Below are 23460 nucleotides of genomic sequence, written 5' to 3'. Positions count from 1 at the left end.
TACATAGGCAAAAACATGTACTTTATAAGACCAAACAAAATGAAATTCAAAGGAACATTTGCCATTCAGTTAAAGCTATTTAAAACTAATTCTGAATTCTGAAGGCAAGAACGTTCAAAAGATTTTTAAATTTACTCCAGTGAAATGGATAACTTACTCCCACTTTAAAAACAAAATATAAAGTTTTGACTAATATAGCAATTTCTGAACTTCTGATCTCAGAACCTCTTTATACTCTTAAAATAACCAAGGATACCAAACTAATAGATTTACTATATTAGGAAATTAAAACTGAAAAATTGTTAGACTATTAATTCCTAACAATAAAAGCCCACTCTATACTGACACAAACATTCTCTATGAAAAATAATTACATCTTCCAAAGAAAAAAGAAAAAATTAGCAAGAGTACATTGTTCCTGCATTTTTGCAGATGTCTAATGTCTGGCTTACTAGAAGAGTTTTATTCTCTAATGGGCTTCAATTCTGGATGTGTTGCCATTATTTGTGTTTCACTGGAAGTAAACTCAGAAATTCCCAGGACCTTAGAAAGAGTTTCAAGGACCTTCAAGGGTTCCCAGACAGTATTTGGAAAACGGCGCAGTCAATGCCATCTATTCATAGTTCTAAGAACAGCATTAAGAAGGGAAGCAGGAACGGAAATATGCAGGGTACAGGCTTCTTCAAACCAGGCTTCAAACTGGCTCCAACCCTTCTTTTCAGCTTCTGCCCTTCCATTTGAGGCTACCTTCCTAAAAACTGATCGTCAACCCTCTAGTCTTATTTTACACATTATCCTGATTGGTCTCATTCTCCTCGGACTTCTAACATTACCTAGAATACACCAAATAACAATCCTAATGACAGTTCCCATACCTAACCTTGTGGTCATTTCCACCTGAGCAGTCCATTGATATCACAAATTCAAGAAGTTCAAAACCAAAACCGTTTCTCCCCTTCCTCCAAATACTTATTAATTCCTCCCATGTCCCCTCAGCAGTATTAACATCCTAACTCCAATCCACCTGTCATTCTCCATTCTACCACCTTATCCAGTCAAATTTTTGTGATTACCTCCTACACAGTCTTGTCATCAACATTCTCAAAGACAGAACATTGTTGTAAAAATTCTTATCATTCTCCTCCAGTGAAATGCTCTGATGGCTCCCCCATCTACAGTATGATACATTAAGGCTCTCAGCCCGCTGTTCATCTCACCTGCCTCTTCACACACACCCTATGTGCTGGCCAGGGTACACAAAGCTTTCTCCTCTCTGAACTTGTGCCCTTGTTCATGCGGTCCCGTGGACTGAAAGAACTAGCTTCAGTCTCTTATATATGGATATAGTAGGAACGTAGCAAGTTGCAATGCAAAGTGACTTTATTAGGAGTCTTAGTCAAAAGAGTCGATAGTTTAGATTTTGCTTTGAGGATTTCATTTTCTGACAGGCACCAAAAGATAACCAAAAATGGCTGACTACTCTTAGTGGTTTCGAGTCAAAGTTTTTAACAGGATTATGTGAAAAAAGCATTTGGATGCAACTCATTATTCAAGCTTTCAGCTTCCCTTTGAATCCCCCAAATGCCCTGCCATTGTAAGTACACAAAAACAAAAAAAACCCCATAAATATTAATCCAAATAATCACAAACCTTTTGTGTCGAACTGATGTTCTTCTACATTAATTGCTCCTAAATAAACTCATCTCTGAATTAAGGTTAACCACGTAAGACCACAGAATAGCAGAATGAAATAAATATAACTTTGGCTATAACAAAGGAATAGTTTTAAATACTGAGCCCACCTAAATATCTATTACGTAACCTAGGGCAACCCACTATATCTCTAAGATTGTTATGAGTCTAAGGCTCATTTTGCTCATCTGTAAAATGGTGATTAACTTCCTTGTAGGGTTGTTGAAACACTTAAGTGAGGTAATACATACATAGGACACAATGCCTAGCTTTATCCAACTGTTAACTAAACAGATAAATTAACACTACCCAAACTAGATAAACCAGTTGAAGTAATTCTTCAAAATACTATACTAAGAAGTTTAGAGTTATTATATCTTTTCACACATTATTCAAATTTTCACAAGGTAATAGTGAAACTGAAATCAGTTTCAATTCCTAATATCAACACAAGAAGTTTTCTTTCACTTATTAAGAAAAATCATTTTAAAGGCTCAGTCTTTAAAAGCTTCCTATTCCAGTTGCCATTGTAGCCTTCAAAATGTTTCCGTGATATACCCAAATCGATAGGTTTGTAGCGTATGTAACTTTTTTTTTTTTTTAAATGTTTACTTATTTTTGAGACACAGAGAGCATGAACAGGGAAGGCCAGAGAGAGTGGGAGACACAGAATCCGAAGCAGGCTCTGGGCTCTGAGCTGTCAGCGCAGAGCCCGACGTGGGGCTCGAACCCACAAGCTGTGAGATCATGACCTGAGCTGAAGTCGGATCCCCAACCAACTGAGCCACCCAGGTGCCCCTTAAAGGCTCAGTCTTTAAAAGCTTCCTACTCTGGTTGCCACTGTAGCCTTCAAAATGTCTCCATGATATACCCAAATTGATAGGTTTGTAGCATATATAACTTTAAAAAAATAAAATAAAAAAATGGGGCGGGAGGTAGGGAGGTGCACCTGGGTGGCTTTGTCAGTTAAGCATCCGGACTCTTGATTTCGGCTCAGGTCATGATCTCTCAGTTTCATGGGTTCGAGTCCTGCACTGGGCTCTGTGCTAGCAGCATGGAGCCTGCTTGGGATTCTCCCTCTCCCTCTCTCTCTCTCTGCCCCTCCCCACTCGCACTGTCTCTCTCAAAATAAGTAAACTTAAAAAAAATAGAGATAAAATAAAAATAAATGGTAATCGCATATGCAGTATGCTCAATTCTATACATGTATCACAGGTATATAAATGTGGAAAACAAGCCACCAGGAAACACAACATAATAATTTATGAATTTATTAAATTCATTTCAGTACTCCCTGGATTTTCCACATTTTCTACAATGGCCAGGGACTACTACTTTTGTAGTATCTTAAAAACTTTTAAGTCAAGCATATGAAAATATGATTAACACTTCACTCACAGCAAGAAAATGCAAATGAAAAATTACACTCAGGGGTGCCTGGGTGGCTCAGTGGGTTATGCATCCAAGTCTTGATTTCGGCTCAGATCATGATCTCACAGTTTCATGAGTTTAAGCCCCATTATCAGGCTCTGCACTGACCCTGCAGAGCCTGTTTGGGATTCTCTCTCTCTCTCTCTCTCTCTCTCTCTCTCTCTCTGCCCCTCCCCTGCTCACCATCTCTCAGTCTCTCAAAATAAACTTTAAATTATTTTTAAAAATCACACTGAAATGCCCTTTTTTACCTATCAGATTTGTAAAATTTCACATTCAGTAGTATACTCTATTGGATATGGATCTACTTGCTCATGAAAACCATTAGAAGCAGCATAGGGGTCTATAACGTGGATCCAGTAAACAATGGCTCATCCATTTTTGAAAAATATCCTAGGCATATTACTAACAAGATACTAGCATTTACTTCTATGTACACGGGGGGAGGATGTAACTAGATGGATGGAGGTCATGCACGGGGAAACAGACTTTAATTTAGCCATTCCATTTTTTTTTAAGCATAGATAATCCTCACATGGTTCAAAACAATTACAAAACAAAACAAAACAAAGAAACAAACGAAAATAGCAAAAACAAAACCGTCCCAATGGTTCAAATCTCTACACTCAAGCAATGGACAAAACTTGTACCTCCAAATTTGCACTACCCCAGAATCAAAGTGGTGGGAAAACATCATTCTGCCATACTTAATATTAACAAAACAGCACTGCTATTTCCCTCTAGACTCAGGAAAACAGGCGTTCCCTACCGGATTCCCACTCTCTGTCACTGAAAAGTGCTAACCATCAAAGCAGCTATTATTCTTCAGGATGTTCTACCAGACAGACAATGGGAAGGACGACCAGAATCAAATAAGCAACATTTAGTAAAGGTAAACATCAATACAGTATATACCATGGTATACGATAACTCACCTGTGTTGTTTTACCAGACCCAGTCTCACCAACCAGTACAAAGGACTGATGTCTAACCAGAATATCTGTAAACCTATCCTTGTATTCCCAAACAGGGAGCTGAAGCCGTTTCTTTAAAATATCATAGTATCGAGGAGTATGGGGTAAGTTGGTAAATGGATTAATGCACTGTGGAAGTGATGTGTGTCCTGCATGTCCTGTGTGTGTTGAATGAGCAGAATGTGTCGAATGTGTTGAATGAGCAGAGTGGGTTGAGTGAGCTGAATGGGAAGCTTTTAAAGGTGGTAATCCAGCACTGATAAGCATAGCATTAGTCGAAGCTCGCAATTCCTTCTCCTTTTCTTTTTCCCTCTCCCGCTCTCTATCTCCTCTATCACGTTCTCGGTCTCGATCTTTAGACCGATCTTCACGATCCCGGTCACGATCTCGATCCTTCCTAAAAACAAAAATTTAGAATTCAGATTCTGAAATTTTACGCAAAATGTTTTTGGCAATGTTACAGTCACAAAGAAAGTAAATGTCCAACAACCAAATGTATAAAACCAATGTAAAAAACTCAATGAATTACTTAAGTATCAGAAATAATGATAATAAAAAGTCCTTATAATCAAGAATTCTCCATGCCTCACCCATAAACATCTCTCCCTCCATGATGAGGCCTCAAATTTTGTTAAGGGACGGCCTCTTTCTACAACCTTTAGTCACCAGCTGAGATAACACAAGAACTCAGACTCGAGTAAGGTAAAATCCCTTCTTAAACAGGACAGCAGAAGTTAAAAACTGAGGGCAAGGTGGGGAAAAGGTAGAGGTAAATAAAGCAAAAAGAGGGTGATACCACAATCTTCCCCAGATTCTCCTTCATGTTACATGAAATGTATTTTCTGCATTGACTAGTATGTTCAAAATTCAAAACTATTTCTGTACTCAAAGACAATTCCTTTTCATGTAACAGGATATAAATTAAAGGACTGTAGGTGAGTTTGTTTCCAAGTTACACTTTCCAGCACGTTCTCAACATTGTTTAATAAGCATATATTTGCTCTATAAGAAATACTAAAATCAATACACTTTCATTATTTTGTTTTCATTGTTTACTCCTACATGATCTCCTTTATAACAACTGCAAAACACTGAAATTACTTTGTAAGCCTATGTATATTTTTGTCACCATCAAGTGAAATATAGCCAATAAAAACAAGCTCCAATGAACAACAGTAAATTTTTTTTAAATGTTAAAATTCTGCAGATGGCCACTGTATTAAACCTACGTCGATTTTAAGTACTCAATTCTAGTATCTACTTCTATTTACTAGACATGATTCCTAATACAATACTTTTTAAATAATCTCTGCTTCTTTATTCTACTAATCCTGTTTACTTCAGAACAAATCCTATAGCAAACGGGCCACAAGGTGTTTGGATCCAGACTTGAAATAGTGAAGCAACACAGAGCTAGAAGACAAGCCACTTACACATCACTATCCCTTATCCATAAGACACAAAAGACATACAAATTTCCCATACCCCAATTATCAGTAGCCAAGCAGGAAGGACCATTCATTCTCTAGCACATCAGCAGGACAAGAGAAATCCCTTGGTAGTATACAGCTAAAATGCTAGACCCAGCAAGAGTCAGGATGGTTTCCCAACTACCGAAAGGAGACCAATTATATTTTATGTTGTCCTCCCTGAAATATAATTGAATTGCACAGTAATTTACATAGACAGAAAAGTTTTATTATGTGCAAACATACATACACACATTTCATATGTATGTATACTTTCATATACCCACTTACACTTTTCATATACATATAAAACATATATATGAAAAGCGATTCTCCCTTCTCCCATCCCAGTGTTCACCTCCAGAATCACAGGAGGTAACAAGCTAGGATTGAAGCCTTTCATCCCATTTGGCACAAAGAAAAAGAAAATCAAAGGGAAAAAGAACCCCAAGGATAACCTAGTAAACATACAAAATTAAGTCTCAGAACTCAGCTCCCTACCCTATCTTTGAAATATGCCATCAACCATCCTTTCTTTGCTTTCCGCATTCTGCCTCTGGTCTCAGGTGCTCATTAATTAAATAAGCATATTGCCCCGAATGTAAATGGGAAAGTTTGTAACTTTGACACAGTAATATGCCCAGCAAAATGAGAAGCACCGTAGCCATGAATGGTTCAAAGACCAGGTATCTTAAAAGGTCACAGAACAGGGGCGCCTGGGTGGCGCAGTCGGTTAAGCGTCTGACTTCAGCCAGGTCACGATCTCGCGGTCCAGGAGTTCGAGCCCCTCGTCAGGCTCTGGGCTGATGGCTCAGAGCCTGGAGCCTGTTTCCGATTCTGTGTGTCCCTCTCTCTCTGCCCCTCCCCCGTTCATGCTCTGTCTCTCTCTGTCCCAAAAATAAATAAAACGTTGAAAAAAAAATTAAAAAAAAAAAAAAAAGGTCACAGAACATAAAAGAACCTTTAAAGAACAATCTGGTCTAAATGCAAAGGATTCATGTTTCTAGTACTCTAGAGGTGGGGGGCAGGGTGCGACACAAGACCATTACCTGACCAACAAGAGACACAGGACAAAAATAGAAGTTTAACGAACTCCACCATACTCCCAGCTCAGTACCAGGCATTTAACATATGGACCTAATCTTTCAAGAGTTATAAAATACGGGGGATGGAAAGTGATTGACAAAGTAAATCATATCACCTTGTTAACAGCGATACAAAAATGTTTTTCGAGGGCCTATTTCATCAGAAACTTCATTACCAAAAATAAATATAGCATAGGAAGCATAAAATACATTCTAAGGACACAAGATTTAACTGCTAAGAAATGGAAGTAAAGACACCACTGGCAAGGTATAAGCCTCAATTTACTAACCTGCAAAATGAGAAGTATTAATAAAATAGTAATAAAATAAGAAAGCAACAGGAAGTGGGACACCTGGATGGCTGTCGGTTGGGTGGCCAACTTGGGCTCAGGTAGTGATCTCGCACTCCATGGGTTCGAGCCCCGCATTGGGCTCTGTGCTGACAGCTCACAGCCTGCAGCCTGCTTCAGATTCTGTGTCTCCCCCTCTCCCACTCGTGCTCAGTCCCTCTCTCAAAAATAAACAAACATTAAAAAATTTTAAAAAGAGGGGCGCCTGGGCCGCTCAGTCGGTTAAGCGTCCAACTCTTGATATCAGCTCAGGTCCTGATCTCAAGGTTTGTGAGTTCAAGCCCCGCATCAGGCTCTGTGCTGACAGAGCAGACAGAGCCTGTTTGGGATTCTGTCTCTCCTTCTCTCTGCTCCTCCCCTACCGTGCTCTCTGTCTCTCTCAAATTAAATACACACACACACACACACACACACACACACACACACACACACACACACGTGTGTGTGTGTGTTTATACGTAATTTAAAAAAGAAAGAAAGCAACAAGAAGGATGCAGAGGGTAAATTCAATCATCTTGAAATGCTGCCTATGATTCAAACTACCTACTTTCAATGGCGGAGGGAGGATAAAAATTAAGTCAGCTAGGGAGGACTCTCAAACCCACTGCTTCATAAATAATGTGTAGACTACCAAATACATGCATGTCTTCTTTTTTTAAACAAGCACTTTTATTATACAGGAGTTTTGCTGTCACAAAGATTTACTCATTGAGATAAGAGTAATGTTTAAAAACCTGAGTAAAAAACAGTGCTTATTGATCACACAGCCACGGTACTGGCAGGTAGACACAGTATGACACAGTCGTGAAGCACTTGTTTCTTAAATGTCTGAGCCACTGCCCTGGCTCAGCACTTAAGCGAACAGTATGACCACAGTTACTTCTTTGTAAAATGTGGTTACTCATATGTCTTGTGCAGTATTGCAAAAATTAAATAAGTTAATATACGCAGTGTGCTTAAAATTGTGCCTGAACACAGTAAATGCCCAATAAATATGCTTATCATTAAAGTTTTTTTTTAATTTACAATACCATGTGAAAATTCCACATGAAATAACAAGAACTGCATATAAGATGTCAACGGATTATTAAAATCAGAATACTTTAAATAAGCAAGCTTTTTTATCTGGCAATCTCACTTCTGGAAGTTCTCCTAAGGATAGAAGTGCACAAACATGTATGTATACATATCAATAATCTTTTCACTTGTAAAATAATAAAGACTGGGAAACTACCTAAACACCAACAAACAGGAAACAGGGCAGACAAGTCATGATACCCCTTTACAAATAGAATATTACAGAGCCAGTGAAAAGGATAATGTATATCTAGTCTATTGTTTGACACATTTCTTAGTAAATAAAAACCAAAACACAAAAACAACCAATATTGAAACATCCCACTGGTAATAAATATTACAACTTCTATTTGTGAATAACCATGCAAAGACTAAATACAATGCTCATCAAGGGGTTAAACAGGAGGATGAAGATTTCAGAGAAGTTTCTGCCTTTCCTTTGTATCTTTAAGTACAGACATTTCTTCGGTTCCCTGGGGCAAGTGACTTAAAACCTCACTTTCATCAAAGGACTGCAGTGAAAATGTGGTTATACATACAAAGCACCCAGAATCCTTTGGGAAGCACAGTTATGTATTCTACCCATGTTTTATTTGTTTCACTTGTCCACAATTAGGAAGTAATTTCTGGGGTGCCTGGGTGGCTCAGTCGGTTAAGCATCGGACTCTTGACTTCGGCTCTGGTCATTGTCTCACAATTCGTGAGTTCACACCCCGCATCCGGCTCTGCACTGACAGTGCAGAGCCTGCTTGGGATTCTCTGTCTCCCTCTCTCTCTGACCCTCCTCCACTCATGCCATCTCACACAAAATAAACGTTAAAAAAAAATGTTTTTTTAAGGAAGTAATCTCTGAAACAAACATCAAAATGGATAATGTCCCTATGTTCATGAAGTTTTCTCCATACTTCAGCTGCCTTTTTTGGTAATAATTTTATATTATTATAGAAAACGTGGGATGATGAAAAAAGCAGTAATAAGGTCACTATGTAACAGAAACCTTCAACTTTTGTACTTGATTTCCAAATAAAATACAGCAGGACTAAATAATGCCAGATACAGTTTGGGAACTTGAATCTAAATGAAATCTTCCACCAAATTACCTTCCTTCTCTGGGGAAATGGGCCAGCCATTTTCAGCAGTGGAGTTCATAAGACTGACAAGCCTATTATTCCCTTAGATAAAACCACTTGCTAATAACTATTAGGACCAAAACCAAAAAACCCTTCAAGACTGCACGGCAGTCAACACAAGTTAACTTTTAAAATTATCCAATTGGGATAATGGGGGGGGGGGGGGGGGGACCCAAGCACTATCAAACATTGTAACCCACTGTTAAAGAAAATTAGTTCTGTGAGAAGTGATACAGAAATGTGTACAGAAACTTCTCTCCAGAATATCTCAGAACTTGGGCTTTATTCCAAAGAACTCTCCTTCACCAACAGGTAGATGTCATGTGATATCCAAGAGAATCATAGGGTCACCATCGCAGACCCGAAAACGTCCACATTTTTACAGAGCATAGCTGTTTTGCAAGAGAAAGGGAGCAGCTCTACATGTACCATGGAACCACTCATCTTAAGAAAAGCATTTAAATGGTGCACATACACACAAATATGAATAAATGAATTCACTGCATCCCAGTGTATTTTGTTACAACGTGAACTCGTGTGAGAGACATCAGGTGCATCTTAGCCAGATGATGCAATTTATTTTTACTTCACAGGAACCAAGAACCAAGTGCTCCCTACTTTACAACCCGTTACAAATGTCATTAAGATAGGCTGCATTGACTTAACTACAGCCATGGTCTGTGCTGTCAAGAAAATGGCCAAGAGTGAGAATGAAAAGATCAAGGTTCCAGATCCAGCTACACACTAAGAGCCCAAGCCACCTTCACGGAGTCTCCATCTCTCATCCCTTGAGTGGAGCTGATTATACTCTTCAAAGTCACTTCCAGCTCTAAGGAGTCTGTAACACTATAACCCAAATGTGCTAAAGTTTTGCTGGGGGCAGGGGAGGAGAGATCCTAAAAAGAAAATAGCCTAAAAATAGAGAAAACGAATGTCTAACACTGTAAAACTAAAAAAAATCACAAGATTAAAATGTTACATACTTCTGCTTTCCACATTCAACACGGGAAGGTATCAAAAAGTACACCCTACCCTGGCTTATACTCCAGACACTGAACAGACACCTGGAAACCAATCCAAATGAAGAACTTTGGGCGGACAAAAATTCACAGAAGTTATATAGATGGCTTGACACAGTGATTCTTTACGCTCTCTCTACATACTCAAGGATAAAACTGTGAAAAGTATTTGGATACTCAGACTTTTGTGTTGTAGCCTGAATTATCCAAATAAATCTCTGAACTTCAGGAATGAAAACACACACTGGACAAGAAACGATTTTGATGAAATTGCTAAAGTCAACTGTTAAATTCCTCTGTAGCTTTCAGAAAATGCGAAGGGAAAGCAATCGGAAACATCACGAGTCTATTTCAACTCCCCAACAACCTCCCCACGGGCGACATTTTGCCATAAATACTAAAAACGTTTTGAAAGGTGTCTGCCTGTTTCGAAAGCTACTAGCAGAGGGGCAGAAAACGAGAACTTCTTGGGGGGGGAGGGGGGAATGCCTTCTAATTCCCATCCCAGGGATGCCCAACAACCAGTTTTAGCCAAAGCAGGAAATAAAGGAGATGGCGGGAGCGTACGCAGAGAGCGGAAGTTTGCCTAGTATCTACTTTGAAGTGTTTGAATGGACCGAGACACAAGCTCTCCCGCCAAACTACAAATGCAATGGCTCCAAACCCCCAGCCCTCGTGCCCATCAGGTATACTCCACATTTTCCTTTCCCCCGCAGGCCCTCTACTCTCCCTTCCCCCGAGAACTCGTCCGCACGCCTCACTCAACTCCCGCCACCCCCATCCCAACCTACACAAGAATCCACGCGCTTCCCTCACTTTCTGGCCTCCGCGTTTCTCCTTGCGGGGCACCCAGCCGCCCCCCCCCCCGCAAGGTCCTCTCCGCGGTCGCTCGGCCTGAGAAATACCTGGTGCCCTTGGAAGGGAAGACTCCCGCCGCGCCCTCCCCCACCCTCTCCAGGCCTTACCCGGGAACCCAGGCCACGAGGTCCGCGGTTCCTCCCGGCTGCTCCCCTCGAAGTGACTCTTGCTTGGCTCGGCCCGGGGAGGAGGCGCCCTCGTGGCCACGCAGGCCTCTCCACCCTCCCGATTGGGCCGGGCGGCGGCCGCACCACACATCTCCCCGCGCCCTTGCCCAGCCGAACACCGGGAGTGGCGCCGCTTTCCCCGACCCGCCGCTAGTGAGCCAAGCCCAGAGGAAAACAAAGGGTCGGGCTCCAGGGCCGACGTGGCTAGGCCGGCCCTGGCCCGCTCTCCGGAGGACCCCAACAAAGCCCGAGCCGCTGCCTCGCGCCCCCGGCCTGGCTTACCCATCGGTCCCCGCACGCTTCTTGCCGGAGGGGTAATCCTCCCCCAGGTCCAACCGGTGCCGCTTGGACATCTTCGGACTCTGCAAGCGCGCGGATTTGAAGGAAGAAGAAAAAGAAGCTGGCGGCTGTATTGGTACAGTCGAGGGCAGCTACTTAACTCTGGAGGACCCCCACCCCTCCCGCTACAACAGCCTACACCGTGCGGCCGGAACCAGGAGCTAAAATGGCGGCGGCGGCGAGGGCTGGGCCTGCGCGCGCGCTTCCGCAGCGTGCTGTGCGTGCTATGCGTGCATGCGTGCGTGGTGCGCGCGCACGCATCGTAGGCGGGAATCCCAGGCCCGCCCTCCTTCCGCCTCGGCGGCTTCCTCCCTCCTGAGAGCTCTGTCCGCCAACGGTGCGGCTGCTCAGAGGTATATGTCCTATGGCCTTCCTGCCCTTCTGATTTGGGAAATTCAGAGAGGAGACAGTCTAGTCCTGCTTAGGAAATTTTATCCGTCTCCATTATCCTGGCTTTAGGGGAGTCTGACACCATGAGAGGTTAAGAAACTAATCGAGATTATAACAGCAAAAACAGGGCAGAGCCAAATTTGGAACCCAGTATTTTATAACTCCAAATCTAAAAGAACTTGCACCCACTGACCAGACCCCTTTCAATTATGTCAGGGAAACTGAGGTGAGAAAATGTCAAAACTCTCCGTGATCCATTTTGCCCTTTTTTTTTTTTTAAACTAGCACGGGCGGCCTGTATTCAATCTATATTTTGTTTGTATGTATGTTTTTTCCCAGAATAGAGGAAACTGGCAGTAAAGGCGTAATTTGCTTTTTTTTACCCCCTGTGTGCGTATTATGGGATTCCACAGTGTTAACCCTACTTCTGTCCTCATTTTTACAGTGACACTGCAAGGTAGGTGTTAATAGATGTGAACACTGAGCCTGGGGAAGGTAAGTCATACGGTCATAATAGCTATCCGAAAGCCATAGAAAATTGTTGGGGTGAAATGACTTTTGTGGGTCTCTGCACCCAGAGCATATGTGTTTCCCAGTTTGAAGGCTACCACTTTAAAATTTTGGAGAAATAACGATGGAAAAGTTGGAATTCTATCCACCCTAAGAGAATCAGCCTGTCTTAAATGTGCATGGAGACCTGGTGAAGGAGGATCTGAAATCAAGACAGTGATGCTTCTGCCTTGGTCCTAGCCTGTACTGAAAGAAAAGGATAACCTAATCAATTGTGTTGTAATCTGAACGAAGAAAAGCCATACCTACCAAAAGATAGTGGCCTTTCTGGAATCTGTAATAAGGGGAACAAAAAGCCAAAATCTGCCAGAACGTTCACACTGCTTGGAAGGAGGGGCAGAGTCCTGTGCCTAGATGTCCTACCTTAGACTTTTAGATACAACTGGCCCTAGAAGAGAGAAGAGCCACCCACCAGGTCCCTAGAGCTTCCTGGAAATGCCAGGAAATACTTCCTTTACGCCAACTCTTTATCTACTAGACAAACCTTTGATCTATTATTTGTCTGTGGCATGAATTTATTCACCCGGAGGGAACGTCTTATGCAACTAACCAGCTCCAAATGTCCAGTCAGAGATGTCTTCCAACCTAAATTAACAATAATGAAAATAGCAAATGCGTATGAAGAACTTAATGCATACCAGACACTGTTTCACGTATATAAATATTTTCTTAAGTTCATTTATTTATGTGAGAGAGAGCGAGTCGGGGAGGGGCAGAGAAAGGGAGAGAGAAATTCTCAAGCAGGCTTTGGGCTGATAGCGTGGAGCCTGATGCAGGGCGTGATCCCACCACTGGGAAATCATGACCTGAATGGAAATCAAGAGTCAGATGCTTAACCGACTGAGCCACCCAGGCGCCCCTGTTTCTTGTATATTTTAACCTATCTGGCCCTTACAACAACTTTCAGCTAGGTGCTATGAGCTAGACTCCTTTACAGATGAGGAAACATGCACAGACAGGGTTAAGCACTGTGGGCAAGATCACAGTTCTGGGATTCCCAGACTGTGTTTAAGTGCTATGCTCTGCTGCTGCTAAGTAGGTATTCTTACCCCACATTGTTCTCCTAGAGTTTGGTTATTAAGGACAAGTTCCACGAATCTGACAAACTCAATGTGGACTGATAAACTGAATTTTCGACATTGTACGAGGGGAGGACTCATTTACAGGGCTCTGGGTAGACAAGTTAGGATTTGGAAGATTTGAACCCAGCCTGACTCCAGAGCCACACTATTAACCACTACACTGCATCACTATTGTCTATCTTAATTACTTCATGTACTTACTCACTCAATGAGTGTTTATTAAACCCCCATGTCAGGCACTGAGTTTAGTCCTGGGGAGATGACAGAACAAAACAGTCATAGCTCCTGCCTTCATAACACTTATCAAAGGAAGAGAGGCATTAAACAGCTGAAAATACCTGTCATTTGTTAAAGCTCTGATAAGCGCCAAAAGGGCCATCTAAAGGGGACAGGTGCTCTGCACACATATAACAAGTGGTTCTGACCAGAATGAGTGTTAGGGGAGACCTGAGAAAAAGACATGTAAACAAAGACCTAAAAAACGGGTACAAATTGGTCAGGCAAAAAGAGGAAAGCATTCCAAACAGAAAACAGCCTGTGCAAAGGCCCCAAAACTTTGAAAGGTCAGATGCAATCCATAGACCGAACAAACGACTGCAACGAGATGAGGAAGACATGATCCCGCAGATCCAAGAAGGGACCACATCATGCAGAGCCTGAGGGGTTTTGCTAAGGACGTGGAGACTTTATCCTTCCCAAGAACAACAGGAGGGCATCACAAAGTTTTAAGTGCAAAGACAGTATGATCACCCTTGAGCAATTGCCAGGATCAGTTGCCACAAATCCCCCGCTTTGGATTCTCTTTAGCAGCAAAATGCCTACTAATTTGCAAGAATCTTCAGTACTGCCTTTAATCACCCTGTCCTCTCTCCACCACTTAATGGATAGAAATGGTTACAAAGTGTAGTCGGCACTATGATTGGCCATGGAAATCCTGCCAAGAGTGAATGACATCCCTCAGTTCCCAAGAAGGCTACCTGAAGACATCCTTTAGCTGTCAGCTCCTTTCAGGAAGCTCATTGGCTAAGGGAAGGTCCCCGATGGCATTTTGAATACAGTGTGGAAGTATATGCGCCTCATCCTTCTTCCTAACTTGGGACAACTGTGAGCTCCAGAGTCTCAGAGCTCCCTGCGAGGTCACCTGGGGCTGTTGTTATAATGGCATCTTCTGTACCGCAATACGGTTCGGTCGGTAACCACCCAGAGAGTTAGCTCAGACCCCACAGTTAGGTGTATAGTCCTCAACAAGACTGGCCTTGCTCCAGATGCCATCCACAAGTTCGGGGGGCCCAGGCCACCTGCACTTCTGACTAACTGGCTGCAAATTCAGGTTCCCCCACAACTCCCTCAGGTTCACTAGTTTGCTACAATGACTCACAGAACTCAGGAAAGCACTATCATTATGAGTACAATTTTATTATAAAGGATACAAATTAGGACCAGTCAGATGAAGAAATAGCATGAGGTCTGGGAGGGTCCTGAACCCAGAGCTTCTGTACCCTCTGCCTGTGGAATTAGGACACATCACACTCCCAGCACGTGAATGTATTCACAAACCAGGAAGCTCCACCAAGTTTCAGTGTCCAGAGTTTTTACTGGGGTTTCATTTTGTAGCCATAATTGATTGAATCATTAGCCCCATGATTGAACTCAATCTCCAGCCCCTTTTCTCCTCCCTAAAGGTCAGGAGGTTGGGCTGATGTCAAGAGGCTCAAAGCCTCAAACTTTTTTTTTTTAATTCTTTTTAATGTTTATTTTTAAAAGAGACGGGGGGGGGGGGGGGAGGGAGGGGAAGGGCAGAGAGAGAGGGAGACACAAAATCTGAAGCAGGCTTCAGGCTCCAAGCTGGCAGCAAAGAACTGGATGCAGGGCTCAAACCCACAAACGGGTGAGATCACGACCTGAGCCCAAGTCAGCCACGTAACCGACTGAGCCACCCAGGCGCCCCTCAAAACCTCAACCTTTTAATCGCAGGGTTTGTCTTTCTGGCATGACCAGCCCTCACCCTGAACCATCTTATTAGCAAACTCAAGTGTGGTCCAAAGACCCACCATAAATGGCAAAAACAGTCCTATCACTTGGGAAATTCCAAGGGTTTAGAAGTTACCTCTCAGGAACCAGGGACAAAGGCCAGTCAAATCCTGCATTATGCAAAAGCATCACAGCCCATCTTTTTCACTGTCTGATCCTGCTGTCCTCTCTTCCCTTCCACCGGTGTTGGTCCTAAGTGTACTCCTTAATAAACTTCCTTAACATTGATCTTTGCTTCAGAGTTTACTTTTTTTAAAAAAAATTTTAATGTTTATTTATTTTAGAGAGAGAGAGGGAGTCACAGAATCCGAAGCAGGCCCCAGTCTCTGAGCTGTCAGCACAGAGCCTCACGTGGGGCCCGAATCCACAAACCATGAGATCACAACCCCAGCTGAAGTCGGAGGCTTAACCGACTGAGCCACCCAGGCACCCCCAGAGTTTACTTTTCATGGAACCCACTCGAAAAGATTTGGTGCCAGGAACGGTCTAAGAAAGCAGACGCCGTGGTTGCATTTTGAAGTTTGCCACTGGTCACCGGCCCACAATGAATCAATGTTGTTGGGTAGAACATAGCTACCACAAGAAAACAGGGCAATTGTTAAAAGTTTTGCCCATGGTGTGCTGGGAAAGAGCCTGTGGTATATAGTGAAAGAACATGCATTGCTGTCAAAATATGAGGGAAATAGTAACTGTAAACATATAGGATGTGATGGCTACTGCTAAATGGAGTTGATGCTTTGGAGAGAGAATCAATGATTAGAGTGGTAGATCTGCAATTCAAAGTGAAGTGTGAACACCAGAAGACCTTCTGGGAGCATATAAAGAAGTTCTCATCTCCTGCAGTGGGAAGGCAGAGAACACTGAGGACCAGTCCCAGGACTTAAACCTGACAGTACAGAAAGCCAAGTGGAAACTTGCAAAGATTAAACTCTCAACTTAGGCAAACGTGATATGTCAAAGGCAGGGCCCTGGTAGGGAAAGAGTGGAACTGTCACACATGGGATGGGGGCACTTAGGTTGATACACCTGAACAATGTTGAATTTCTAAATTCCCTTCAACCTGCTGAGACGGCCCAAATGCCCCACTCCTCCCTATTAAAAGCCAGTGGTCCTTGCTTGTGAATTAGTGACAGGCCTCCTGTCTGCGGGATAATAAGGCACTTCTCTCAGGATATACCCCCACTTCCCCTGCTGACTACTAGGCAGTAAAGTGAAGTCACAACATATGATATTCCAGGGACATCTTAGGGTTGATAATATTGGAAAGTGACCCTGTCCCACAAAGGCTGTAAGACCTAGCTAACAGGTACCTGCAGGAGCCAAGAGGGTGTGCATGGCAACAACTAAATTTAAGTGTAAGGGACACATTAAGACAGGAGATACAATAGGAGCACCTGGGTGGCTCAGTAGGCTAAGTGTCCGACTTCAGCCCAGGTCATGATCTCACGGTTCCTGGGTTTGAGCCCCGCGTTGGGCTCTGTGCTGACAGCCTGGAGCCTGCTTCAGATTCTGTGTCTCCCTCCCTCTCTCTTCCCCTCCCCCACTCTCACTCTGTCTCTCAATAATAAATAATAAGCATTTTTTAAATAAAGAGAAGAGATATGATAGAATTATATAAAATGCTCAATTTAAACCACGGAAGGCAAGCAAAAGAACAGGTGAAAAAAGAAATAAAGAAAAAACTATAAGGAATAGAAAACAGTTACAAAATCAACCTAGGGAAACAAGAAAAACAACTTACTTTAAAAATAAGTAAAGGATTCAGAAGAACCTGGGTGACTCAGTCCGTTGAGCTTACTTTAAAAATAAACAAAGGATTCAGGAGAATCTGGGTGACTCAGTCAGTTGAGCTTCCGACTTCGGCTTGGGTCATGATGTCACAGTTCGAGAGTTTGAGCCCCGAGGTGGGCTCATTCCGGTTAGCAGGGAATCTACTTCATAGCCTCTGCCCCTCCCCCTCCCTTTCTCAAAAATAAACATTTTTTTGAAAATGGGGAAAGGATTTTAATAGACATTTCTCCAAAGTAGATACACAGATGACCGATAAGTGCATGTAAAGATGCTCAACATCACTAGTCATTAGGGCAATGTAAATTCATACCACAATGGGAGGGTCACCTGGGAGGGACACCAAGTGTCCGACTCTTGGTTTCAGCTCAGGTCATGATCTTGTGGTTTCGTGAATTCAAGGCCCACGTTGGGCTCTGTGCTGGCAGCTAGAACCTGCTTGGGATTCTCTCTCTCCCTCTCTCTCTCTGCCCCTCCCCTACTCATGCTGTCTCTGTCTCTCTCAAAATAAATAAATAAAATGTTAAAAGAAAAAAAAACACACACAATGGGAAGCCACTTTTACACCCATTAGGATGGCTACTATAACAAATAAAACAAACATTGGCAAGGATGTGAAGAAATTGGAAACCTTGTGCATTGCTGTTGAGAATGTAAAATGGAGTAGCTCAGTTGGTTAATGACTCTTGATTTCAGCTCAGGTCGTGATCTCATGGCTGTGAGATCGAGCCCCGCGTCGAGCCCCACATCAGGCCCCCTCTGTGCTAGGCATAGAGCCTGCTTAAGATTCTCTCTCTCCCTCTCCCCCTGCCCCTCCCCACTCCAAGGGACATGTATTATATGATTCCACTCATGTGAGGTGCCTAGAGTGGTCAAATTCATAGAGACAGAAAGTAAAATGGTGGTTGTCAGGGGCTGGGGAGAGATAGAAATGGGGATTTCTTGTTTAATGAGTACAGAGTTTCCATTGAAACACGAAACCTTTCTAGAGATGAGTATACACACAACAATGTGAACACAATACCACCGAACCATATACTTAATGGTTAAAATGGCAACCATCATGTTGTATATATTTTGCCACATTAAAAAGGAAATGAGAGAAAGAAGGTAAAAATTGTTGCTTCCCTTAAAGATCTGAAAGATGGATGGGTGGGAGTCTGCATCATACCTCCATTTAATTTACTGGTCTGGACGCTGCAAAATCCAGCCAGATTCTGGAAAATGGCAATTGACTATGGCAAACCTAATTAATAGCGTCCCCAATGGCAGCTGCTGTGTCAGGTGTGTTACCTCTGCCAGAGCAGATTAGCATGGACTCAGGTATGTGACATGTGGCAGTGATCTGGCAAATCCACCCTTTTTCTATCCCTATCAAAACAAGAATCAGAATTCACATTCCTTTGGAGTATGCAACAGTTTCCATTTATAGACTTGCCCCAGTGCTGTGTTAACTCTGCCGTCCTCTGTTATAACAGAGCCTAAGGAGACATGAACCAGCTGGACCTCCCACAGAATATCACACTGGTCTGGGAAATTGGTGACATCATACTAGCGAGACCAAATAAATGAGTGGCTGGGAGTCTGGAGGCCTTGGTAATTCACATGCACTCTTGAGGGAGGCAAACCTTGAAAGATTCAGGAGCCTGACCCATAAGTAATTTTTTAGAGTCTAGTGATCTTCGCTATGCGGGGACATCCCCTCCTCGCCATCATGCACAATGCCTGCCAGGTTGGTCTCTTCAAGTTCTAAAAGCAATATACTCCGGGGCACCTGGGTGGCTCAGTCGGTTAAGCATCCGACTTTAGCTCGGGTCATGATCTCGTGGTTTACAAGTTCAAGCCCCGTGTTGGGCTGTGTGGTGATAGCTCAGAGCCTGGAGCCTGTGTCAGATTCTGTGTCTCTGCCCCTCCCCAGCTCATGCTTTGTCTCTTTCTCTCTCAAAAATAAGTAAACATTAAAAAAATCTTTTTAAGAAGCAATATGTTCCCAGAAGTACTGCTCCAACTCACTGGGTGACACAGCTGGAAAGGACTCTGCCACGGGTCCAGGCTGGAGGGCAAACAGCTAGCCTTCTGGGCCATACCGCTGAGCAGATCCTATGGCATTAGGGATATCAGTGACGGAAAGAGATGTCACATGGATTTGACGTAACTACAATTGGAGAATCACAATGTGGATCCATAGGATTCTGGATCAAAACCCTATCAACTACGACAGAGAGTTGAACACCTTTCACAAAACAGCTTTGGGAGTACTATCAGGCCCCAACTGAGGCAGGTACCTTATCATACAACATCAAGTGACCATGACACTAGAACTGCCCCTCGTGAGCTAGGTTCTATGACTTTCTCCAAACCATAGAGTGGGATAGGCCCAGGTGGAAGAGGAACTTTTAGGACTGGACGACAATAAAACCAGAAAGCAGAAAACTGCCAGAGCGGGAAGCGGGCATGTAGCTCAATCATCCGCCCCCGGTCTACACCACCCCTCCCTCAGCTGTAATGGTATGCTGGAGCCAGTTCGCACCAGCTCGTGCGAGCTCATTGTTAAATTTTCAGGAATGTTGCCATCCCGCTGACATCCCGTGGATAGTTGGAAACAGACCACAGTAGAAGTATTTCTCCCACGAAAGTGAGCCAATGCTGCAAATCACATATTTTTTTCCTTTTTTTCAGTAAGCTGGTTGTTACATATTTACCGGGACACCGCCGCTCATCTCCCCTCTCAATGATCAGGTGATGCAAGAGGGAAAAGCCTGAGACGGATTCACAAATGGCTCGATTGGGTTTGTTGGTGAAAGCTGGAAATGAACAGAGGCTGCACTGCCGCCTCACTCAGCATGGTCCTGAAAGATTAGCGGTAAGGAGATGTCGTCGCACTCAGTCAGCCACTTTGCCTGCGAAGAAATGAGAACACAGGGATTCGTGGGCAATGCCGGATAGCTTGACCATCTGGTCAGGGGTCTAGAAGCAGAGAGCTTGGAAGACTGGGGGGACAATGGTAGACAGTGAGGATTAGGGTAAAGCCATGCAGTTGAAGTGGGCACAGAGTGCGAAGACCTTTATTTCATATGCTAATGCATATCAGAGAACATCCATCATAGAAGAGGCACTAATAAACCACATATCATCCGGTGATAGACGGGCCCTCTGTCATCAGCCACTCCATTGCTTGCTTGATGGGCAAATGAATGAAATTGTCATGGTAGCAGGGATGGAGGCTATATGTGGATGCAACAGCCTGGGTCCCACGTAACAAGGCTGATCTAACTGTTGCAACAACAGAATGTCCAACCTTTTCATAACAGAAACCAGCACTGAATGCCCAGCATGATACAACTTCTCCAAGAGACCGAGCAACCGCTTGATAACAGGTTAACTACTTTGGATACCCTGGAAGGGGTAGCCATTCATTTTGCGAAGAATAAACACATTTTGACAAGAATAGGTATGGGTTTGCTTTTTCTATCCACAGATCCTCAGCCAGTACCATTATCCATGAGCATATGGAATATTTAATCCCCCATTATGAGATTCCACATACTATTGTGTCAGACAAAGGGACCTACTTAACATTAAAGGAAATGCTGGGACAGACACATAACCAGGAGGTACGCTGTTCCTATCACATGGTGCAATACCCAGAAGTGATGAGTATGATGGGATAACTGGCTCAGAGACAACATCTTATGAAGATGGCATGCCATCCACCATAATGCGATGCACATCCTAAATAAATGACTTTGGGGGTGTCTGGGTAGCTCATTCAGTTGGGCATCCTACTCTTTTTTTTAATTTAACTTAATTTTATTTATTTTTGACAGAGAGAGCGCGCGAGAGTAGGGGAGGGGCAGAGGGAGAGGGAGACATAGAATCAGAAGCAGGCTCCAGGCTCTGAGCTGTCAGCACAGAGCCTGATGCGGGGCTTGAACTCAAGAACCCATGAGAACATGACCTGGGCCAAAGTCAGACACTTAACTGAGCCACCCAGGCGCCCCTGGGCATCCTACTCTTAATTTTGGCTCAGTGCTGAGTGTGGTGCCTGCTTGGGATTCTCTCTCTCTCTCTCTCTCTCTCTCTCTCTCTCTCTCTCTCTCTCTCCCTCTCTCCCTCCCTCTCTCTCTGTCTTTCTGTGTTCTGTCTCTGTCTCTCTCTCTAACAAACAAACAAACAACCCCACTAAATAAATGACTTTTATATGGTGCTGTTTCCCCAATAGGTAGAATACGTAGATCTGGAAATCAGAAGTTGGGAGAAAGAGTATCCCCACTTTCCTTCACTTCTAATGATTCATTTTGAGAATTTATACTTTCCATTCCTGAAAGTCTGGATTCTGAATAATTAAGGGTCCTGGTTCCTAAAAGGGAATACTCCTACCATGGCCGTCAACTGGGCTCTCTAAGCTCTTCATGCCAAGGGACCAGAAGGCAGGAAGAGGAATCACCATCCTGGCAGAAGGATGGCTTTGGTCACCAGAAGGAGATAATTGGCTTTGGTCACCAGAAGGAGATCAGGCTGCTGCTACATAAAAAAGAATATGTTTTCCACTCAGGTGATTCATTTGAGCGCCTCTAGATACTCTGTTTTCTAAATTTGATAATAAATATACAAATGTAGTAGCTATAGCCTGAGAATGGCATAATGACCAGGGACTCAGACCCTTAAGATTTGAAGGCCTGGGTTTTATTACCAGGTAAGCCATCAGGAGCACCCAAGATGCTGCCTGAGAGTGAGGGTAAAGTAGATGGGCAGTAGAGGAAGGAGGCAATGAGGATTCATTGCAGCATTGAGACCTATTGCAGTGCTGGTGTCTGCACCCCTCCTCACCAGGGTAGCCTATGTCTAATGACCTACTATTATGGGAATGTAAGTCTTGGTCCCACCCACTGTAAACTGGACCCAATTGGAAGAGCTATCCTAGCTTTGGAGTTCCCACTGGGATTGACGTCAGCCTTTTGGGGGACTCTCACAGCCACACTTTTCTCTCTGTCCAATCCTAGTCTCTTCCCTTCCTTTCCACTTGTTTTGATCCCTGGAGCACTCTCTTATACATTTCCTACGTGCTCATCTCAATGTCAGTATCTGCTTCCCAGGAAACCCAATTTAAGATATTAGAGTTGGTTTCCTTATTTTCAATATAAACAACCTCCAAACACATTCTAGATGACTTGTCAGAAAGTTTGAAAGTTTCATATATTCATTCATTCATTCATTCATTCATTCATTCAACATACATTTCCTCAGTGACAACTATATGTCAAGAACTGTTCTAGATGCTAAGGCTATGGTGATAAACAAAATAGAAAAGATTCCTGCCTTTGAGACACTTATATTCCAGTGGAGAACAATAAACAATAAGCAATAAATTGATAGGATAATTTCAGACATTGATGAGTATTGTGAGGAAAATAATACAGGATAGTATGATAGAGAATGACTGAAAATGCTACAAGGGAGTATATTGAGAAGGTAGCTAGGAAAGACTCCTTTTAGAAGTTGCACTTGCCAAAGCAAGAGGGACTCAGCCTTTTTAGGAACTGGAAAAGAATATTCCAGACAAAGAAGTGTAAGGAGGGAAATTATTATGAGTGTGTTAACAACAGGAAAAGACCAGTGTGGATGGAGATGGCGAACAAGAGAGACTGGGCTGAGATGAGCTCACTGAGATAAGCAGGGGCCAGATTGTGTAGGGCCCATGGGTCATGGTGAGGAGTTTGGATGTATTCCAGCCTATTTCTGTTCTACTTTTTTATTTTTTAATTTTTTTTAACGTTTATTTATTTTCGAGACAGAGAGAGACAGAGCATGAACGGGGGAGGGTCAGAGAGAGAGGGAGACACAGAATTTGAAGCAGGCTCCAGGCTGTGAGCTGTCAGCACAGAGCCCGACGCGGGGCTCGAACTCATGGACCGTGAGATCATGACTTGAGCCGAAGTCGGACGCTTAACTGACCAAGCCACCCAGGCGCCCCTGTTCTACTTTTTAATAAGTCACTTCAGCTACCA

General features: G+C 43.2%; 1 protein-coding gene and 1 long non-coding RNA gene across 3 annotated transcripts in view; one reads left to right on the top strand and one right to left on the bottom strand.

The window, feature by feature from the left end:
• Nucleotides 1-11765, bottom strand: part of DHX15 (DEAH-box helicase 15) — a 62032-nt gene extending 50267 nt beyond the window's left edge. The window contains exons 1-2 of one of the 2 annotated variants that reach the window (XM_047854770.1): nt 11535-11765; nt 4059-4494 (exon numbers count right to left, since the gene is read on the bottom strand). In XM_047854770.1, the coding sequence (XP_047710726.1) occupies nt 4059-4494; nt 11535-11605 (507 nt within the window). In that variant the 5' untranslated portion in view covers nt 11606-11765. The remainder of the gene's footprint in view (nt 1-4058; nt 4495-11534) is intronic. The other variant, XM_047854771.1, reaches the window with a different exon arrangement.
• A 111-nt stretch (nt 11766-11876) lies between these two features.
• On the top strand, nt 11877-20969 carry LOC125163255 (uncharacterized). Its single transcript, XR_007151362.1, has 3 exons — nt 11877-11944; nt 12427-12438; nt 20132-20969. It is a non-coding gene; the product is annotated as an uncharacterized LOC125163255 (long non-coding RNA).
• The last annotated feature ends 2491 nt before the right edge of the window (nt 20970-23460 follow it).

This window comes from Prionailurus viverrinus, chromosome B1 (assembly GCF_022837055.1).
Source record: "Prionailurus viverrinus isolate Anna chromosome B1, UM_Priviv_1.0, whole genome shotgun sequence".
NCBI classification, from domain to species: domain Eukaryota; kingdom Metazoa; phylum Chordata; class Mammalia; order Carnivora; family Felidae; genus Prionailurus; species Prionailurus viverrinus.
This window is presented reverse-complemented; position numbering and strand designations above follow the sequence as displayed.